General features: G+C 40.4%; 1 protein-coding gene across 1 annotated transcript; it reads right to left on the reverse strand.

The window, feature by feature from the left end:
* Positions 1-1,748: 1,748 nt before the first annotated feature.
* Positions 1,749-7,001, reverse strand: soat1 (sterol O-acyltransferase 1). Its single transcript, XM_076088604.1, has 15 exons — positions 6,550-7,001; positions 5,775-5,833; positions 5,194-5,342; positions 4,959-5,018; positions 4,698-4,805; positions 4,280-4,565; positions 3,814-3,892; positions 3,603-3,687; positions 3,472-3,517; positions 3,243-3,372; positions 3,042-3,139; positions 2,851-2,949; positions 2,580-2,715; positions 2,297-2,442; positions 1,749-2,174 (listed from the first exon to the last, which is right to left on the reverse strand). The coding sequence occupies exons 1-15, from the start codon at positions 6,692-6,694 to the stop codon at positions 2,097-2,099; spliced, it is 1,704 nt and encodes a 567-aa protein (XP_075944719.1). The 5' UTR covers positions 6,695-7,001; the 3' UTR covers positions 1,749-2,096.
* Between the last annotated feature and the right edge of the window lie 611 nt (positions 7,002-7,612).

The following is a 7,612-nucleotide window of genomic DNA, read 5'->3' on the forward strand; positions in this document are numbered from 1 at the left end:
ACTAAAACAATATGGCCTGTATAGGTATGCAATTATTTTAATAAATATACTCTGCAGATGTCAGACAGACATCAGTAGTTAATCAGCAGTATAACTGAACTCATAAGTGCAAATCATACTAATGAATAATATAATAAAATTTGTACATTTTACACCTTCTATAGACAGTATACACTTGTATACAGCCACAGAAGTACTTAACAGTACTTAACTCATGTATTATATCTGATTATGTGCAAATCAGCTCTACAATAATACTTTTATTACTAATTCATTGGCAAATTGTCCATTATATACAACATTTATTGTATAAAACCCATTCATAAAAGATGAACTTGAAGTAAAGAGGGAAAGGGAACATACTTCATTTTTATTCGTATACTTTGGTCTTTAAAGAATATGTCGGACATTCGTCTACATCAGGAGGCAGAACATACTCATTCATAACATTGTCATATGATATTCAAGGCCAGAAGAAAAAGATCAAAAGGAACACAAATATCACAGTAGAGGCAGCTCCACTCCCCAAAAATAAATATCTAATTTCAATAAACGAATGTCTCCAGGTTGGCTCTTTTAACTACTATAAATAGTATCCTTATTACCAAAATCTTAAAGGCATAAAGCAAAATAAAGGCTTCAGTCAAATGTGGAATACTCAAGAGTCACTGAGTAGAAAGTACCACAGCGCATTCCAATAGTTATATTATCTGTACATATTTAAAAAATAAGTTGCTGGTACTTGTGTTTGTTGATATACAATTTGTAAGGGACTCTGAGGAAGACTCTTGCTCCTGAACACAATACACAGCCACATTGAGCCGAGAAAGAATCAAAAGTAAAATCCTTTAATACACTGCCACCTTGTGGTCATAAGGTTTTTTGGAAGTGCTGTATTTTCCATTGCCGACTTTTACCTCATATTGTGCGTCTAAGTATTCACAAGTATAAATATAGTCTCCCTGCATTGAAATACATCAGGATTGGCAACAATAACTGCATTAACTTTGTGATTTCCTCAAAATAATACCAATGTGTAAACACAGTTTCAAAACCACCGGAAATAGAAGCCCACTGAGCACATACATTCCTTCTTCCATTAGTTTGAAATGGAGATTACTGTTCATGATTCAAACAACAAAACAGTTATTTCATGTACTCAGTATCGGACAACGCAATCCATCGCCCCAAGTGTTTATCAAGCATCATTACCATTTCAATCTTATAACATTCTAGCGGCCAGCTGCAACATTTGTATTAGAAAGTTATTCTGTAGTGATTTCACCTTCACATTGGGCATGACCAAACTAAAACATAACTTAGGTTCACAGGAAACTCTATCCTTGACGCTAGACGTATGTTCAAACTAGTTCAATTAAAAATATTCAAACCATCAAAAGATTACGTTCAGCAGTCAGCATATATTACCTCCATACAGCATGATTGTCATCTATTTTGTAAAAACATGTTTTCTGAAGTTTAGCATCAGGATTTTTTTTTTTTTCTATCGTTTCAGATTCACTATAAAATAATTTCCCAACTATATCAATGTGTCCAAAGCCACCCCGATTTTCCTCTTCAGAGAAATGTACTGCAACCTTGAAGCCATAACACAGAGGCCACAGTTCCTCATATTTACACAAAACATCTACCATGTTTCACAATAAATAACATTGAAAGGTTTTCCGAACATTCTGAAATTGTATTTGCAGACTTTGTTAAACATTAACCATTACTGCATATGTGACTGATGTTTGTAAAGTGTATTTGTTTGTATTACGCTGCCACGTCATATTGGCACAAGGTTTTACAGTTGATCGAGGCAAAAGGAATGGTAGTACATCCAAACAATAAATAGTAAATGAAAATATAAGAGTTCACGTGGGATTTTATGTGAACTTGTAATTTTGTAGGGTTTGTTTTTGAAAACATAAAACAAACATGTCAGGCATTACTGTGACTTTTCTGTTAGAGTACAGAACATTTTGGCACTGAAACAAAACAAACTAGAAAGATCAGAAATGATGACAGTAACACAAAGGCTGGTCGGATGTATTCTGATGAGTGATGATCCTCAGCAGTAGTCCAAACGTAGATCACAGCCTATCAGAGTCCTCCATCAGGCCTCTCTGACAGCTCCAGGAGCGAGGCTTCAGTAACTCAAGGAATGAAGGCTGAAATAAAAATCAAAAACACCAACTTATGAAGCTAAATCTGTGTTCATGCTCCAGGTTGGCAAAGCAAAAACTAACTTTCAGCTGAATTACTGCACACAAAGCAATGCTGCAGGGGTTACCTCCTTCAGAGGGCAGTAGCGCTGGGCATACCACTCCTGGGAGTACAGACAGATAATGACTCCCTGGCCCAGGAAGAGGGACGTCCACATGATTATGTTCCAGATGGGACCTTTCCTTTGGTCATGCAGAATGAAGTTGAACATTACTGTGAGAGGGTGAGAAATGAAGATGAGAGCATAATGGAAAAAAAAAAATAAATGCACAGAGACATAATTCGACCACATTATTGTTTGCGTCATAACACAGACAGAATAATAATGTGTATTGGATCTTGTCTCTTACTTCCGAAGCACATAAAGAGGCAGAAGAGGACGGGATAGAAGAAACCAAAGCAGACTGCAAGGATGTACTCGTGGACCACTGCAGACACTGTGAACACAAACAGCATGGCCACCGGTCTGAAACGCTTCTGAGAAATCTGGAATGACAACAAAGAAGAGAACGGGCAAGTCATTACAAAATAGTCAATAAATCCCCATAAACCTGACCTACCACAGAATGCAGCTGGTGTTCTTTAAAAAATATATATTGTATTAACAGCAAAACCACTCACCCACAGGAAGTCCCAGTACACATAGTAGTACAGCCAGTCATGGACCACTACATTCCAAGTCCGATAGTAATTAGCAAAAGAGGTTGAGTTCCACCAATCCTGTCATGTCAAAATCAATGAAATCAAGCGTAAAGTACAACATAGGAACTTAATGTATAGTTTAATCTGGCTGGCAGCGACAGATGAAGTACCTTGTAAAACATCCTGTCTGCAAATCGGAGCATCTCACCAAAAGCATTAAGCCAACAGTGGAGGACGGCAAAGAACGCCAGGAAGAGAATCAACACTCCTGCAAATGAAGAAAGACGCACAAATGTTTTTTTACTTTGAGACTTGAGTGAGACCAAGGGGTGAATGAAAGGGTATTTGTGGATGAGGATGGCTGATCTTACCTGGCAAGATGGAGTTAAAGACACAGAGGACCATGGCCCTCAGGTCAAACAGCTGCAGACTGATGCTGCGGAACTGAGGGATGCACAGCCGCACAAACACGTAATAGGCATAAAACATACAGCCTAGCACCTGTGGGGTGGGAATGGATGAAATGGTCAGAAAAAAAAAAAAAATGGGATAATACATCTTGTGCTTGCAATTTTAAATAAATGTGAAAGAGGTTGGTACCTGAAGTAACTTTGTGGCTACGTAGCCCCATCTGATCACTGGGTTCCTGCATTAAGTGACACACAAGGTTTTACCAAACGCATGGAGCTACTGCATGGAAAAAGACCCAAACAATGAGAAGGACCGTTCACCTGGGGTACTGGTCTCTGTAGACGAGTGTAGGTGCGAACAGAAAGTAGAGATACTGAGAGACCTGAGGGACCACTGGGCTGGGGCCTAAAGATGAAAGGAGAGACTGCTGATCAACATAAAGACTAAATGAAACGGTAAGAAAGACGTTTTACGAAACAGCAAATAAGAACTACACATTGATATACAGAAAATCAAAAGGAAGGGACATACTGGTCTTTTCTTTAGCCCAGGTCAGGACTCTTGGTACATTCTCCCTGACAAAGGAGTGGGCTTTCATCATTAGACGCACCTGGAATTAGACAAATAACAAAAACAGCAGCTATTACAACTTTTTCCACAGAGTCAATTTAAGGAAAGGCAAATTTACATATATTCCAAAAGGTATTTGAAAGAGATTTACATAAGTCAAGAAATACGGCCTACACATCCCTGCTCAACTCCTCACTTAAATATACACTTGACTTTAATAACAGACTTGTTTTAACATGCTCCTCATTTGTTTGTTTATCATATTCTATTGTAAATTTTCATATTTTCTATTTTTAAATGTCTTATACTATTGAACTGTGTTTATTGTCACGCACCAATCACCAAGCCAAATTCCTTGTATGTGCAAACCGTTTCCGTTTCTGATTCTAATGCAACACACTAACTGTGGACCGGATCCGTCCTCTACCTGTTCCAGTATGACGATGAAGCACGATGCAGGCGGGAAACTGTTGGTCACCACCACATATGTAGGCAGGAACCCCACACCCACAGCTTGGTAGAGCAGGAATACAGAGCCAAACAGCCAACTGTACAACCCGGGGTGAGGGTAAGACCCAGACTGGGTCTGCGCCCACAGGTAAAACAGCGAGTAAGGAACCAGCAACACAGAGAGGAACATGCAGATCCACGTGCACACCACCAGAGGGAACTGTCCAAACGCGTAGACCAGCAGGTCAAAGTGCAGCACCAGTCTGAGGCGAAGGAGATAAAGTAGAGAGGAGAAACTTCAAGGCTCTGCTCAAGACAGATTATCTGACCAAGTGACTGATTACTTCAACAAAAGCTGAATATAATCATAAGGCATTAGCAGTTTTCTACATTACCTGCCTTCATCAATGAAATCTACCACCAGTGTACTGAGGATAAAGATGATGAGCAGGGCAATAAACATGTGGTAGATGGTCCTGATGTGGTTCACCTCAAACAGCTCACTGCAGAAAAACAGACAGCAGGTGATTAGAATCTGCACCGCGACACTGATGTTGACAATCTTTAAGCAGCAGAAATATAAACGAAGTGCACCGTATCAAACAAATGTTTCATTACAATATTTGCATTTCTTTCCGATCAGTGTGTCACCTTACTCTAAGAGGGACCGGCGACTGACAAACTGCTTGCCCTGGCCATGAGGAGGCCGGAAATGGCTAAAAGAAAACAGAGAGACATCGGTGACCAGCAAATCTATTTTCCTGAGAGAAAACAGTGTGTGTATGACCAAGAGAGCAATGGGAAAAGTTTGTCCGATGTGCTGAAACCCCACACATCTGGTTTTTAGTGCAACTTTGCTCTGAAAGGCTGGTAGGAGTTGCGAGGCAGCACCTGAGTTTGCTCCTCTCCTTGTCAGACAGCGGCGGTGAGAAGGCCGCAGGAACAGGCGCAGGCTCCAGGATGGCCGACTCCTCGATGAGACTGTCCATGAAGTCATTGACCTGACTGTCAAACTGATGCATCAGGTCACTCTTCAGGAACTGAGCAACAGAGCAAAAGACGCATGGAAGAGTCATCATTCATGGTCTGCAAGCACTTGATAAATGTGGAATATTTTGATGTCAAAGGTAAGAAAAAAACATTTTCTCAAGTGTCCCTGAACCCACTGAAACACCCATCAGCAGTTGCTCTGGATATAAGCATTAGCTAAATAGGTCATATAGAAATGTCTACAAAGTGTAAGAACCCATTAAATCATAAATATACCCAACAAGTAAAGTGACTGAAATATACTGTACAAATGCATTAAAATGTACTTTATATGGCAGTGTGTCAATCTAAACTAAAATATTGATTGAGGGCAGGATGACAGAATAAACATTAATTGGAGGAAACCGTAGATCACATTCTAAGTGCCCCATTCCAACATGCAGGTTGAGCCTTTTCTTAACCTAAATTACCGACTTACTAACCTCTGCTTTTCTTTTCAGTTGTAGCTTTTTGCTGATCAACTGTTCCACTTCAATTGTTCCTGAAATTGCAAACGAGAACACACTGAGCATATCCATCCACCCATTATCTTTAATCGCTTATAGTCATCAATTAAGTTCGGCTGCATGTCGTTGGACTGTGGGAGGAAACCGGAGAAAACAGTCTGAGCATATGATAAAATTAAATTTAAAAAAAATTGTCAACATGCTGCTTTGTAATTCTCCAATATCATTATCAAGCTAAGTGCTCGGGACACATCTAAATTAACAACAGAGTTGTCAGGTTACCTCGCCTCCACCTGGTAAATGTAAGCCACACCTATGTCATCTATTTGACTACTGGGGTTAAGGTTACGATAGGTTATTAGACTCGACAGTTGGGAGAGTTTAATGTCGATCACACAAACAGGGACAAGCAGCAGAAGCGCTCCACCCATCCGTAGACTACAGTAGAGCAAAGGAAAAAAAAAAAAAAAAGGCACTGAACATGATGAATGACATTATCACAACTTTTGCACCTTCCAAAGAAGTGGTCAACATTTTTATTCTAAGTTTCACAGTTAATTAACCGTCACTTCTTGATCGTCCTGGTTAACTAACTGTACCACAGGGCACATCATGCTGCTTAAAAGGACACGCATCAACACATGGCATGTCTTCAGTGACTAATACATCCAGGGAAATGCATTGGAATTGAAATTTATTTTTTGGACTGGGGTTAAATCAACATGCACAATGCAAATAGAGATTTTCTTACCATTGCTGGTAACGTGGTTACCTCCATTGGCTTGCTGGTGTTCACCCTGATGACATTCCTTATTCAAAGAGCTGTCTACATCAGGGAAGGGGAGCGTCTGAGGGACGGCTCTGCAGCGGAGGACACTGTCCTCTCCACTCTCCATTCTAAAGAAAAAGACAAGTATGCGGACTGACAAACAAATTGAACAGATTTGACAATCAAATCGCTCTCACATGACACGGACACACGCGGGAGACAGACGGCTAACAGTTTAGTTAGCTCCCAATCAGCTGATAGCCGAGGAGACAGCGTGACAGGCGGCGGTTCATTCATGAGCTAAATACACATAAACACCTGGTTTAAGTGGAGCCTCTTCCTGGCTGCTAGCACTGAGGTCTAGTCAAACTAGCCCACTTGTTGACGTTAGCTGCGGAAACAGGTTTGCAGAAACCGATGAAGGACATCTAAAAATGCTCTCCACCGACTTCCTGGTTACGTACTCACTTCCAACCGACCGGGTGCGTTCTTCTTGGTAGGTCGACCTCCGACGGCGCCGAGTTGAAACTCCTTTAATCACAACAGTCCGGGCTGCTGCTCACCTTCCCCATTGTGTAACCAGAGGAGATGATGAGCAGGGCAGCCGACGCTGATTGGTCGAAAAGTCTCTCCTCCTTTTGACGTCACCAACGCCCACAATGTTGACCATCGCTGACATTAGACAATAACTGATCAGTGGGCTTGATGACTAATCCAAAAAACTTTGCATGCAAACCAAAAAAATTAATAAAAACATCACATTTTTAAAAATAATTTGCTTTTAGAATTACTATTTTTAATAACCACACAATCAACCAGACACTGGCCGAGCAGTTAAAAGTATCTACACACGACTATTAACATATAATATATGAATACTCCCACTGACTGACAGTGCAGTGTGTACATGACTCACACTGTATGCTGAACTATGACATGGCTCCTGGTTTGCTGTGTGGTAATTTAGTTAAACACTACTTTATTTATTCTATTGGTTTATTTGACAGGGACAGATGCCCACTGATCAACAACAACAAAAATAAAT

This window comes from Anarhichas minor, unplaced genomic scaffold (assembly GCF_050575085.1).
Source record: "Anarhichas minor isolate MPS153535 unplaced genomic scaffold, ASM5057508v1 ptg000010l, whole genome shotgun sequence".
Classification (NCBI taxonomy): Eukaryota; Metazoa; Chordata; class Actinopteri; order Perciformes; family Anarhichadidae; genus Anarhichas; species Anarhichas minor.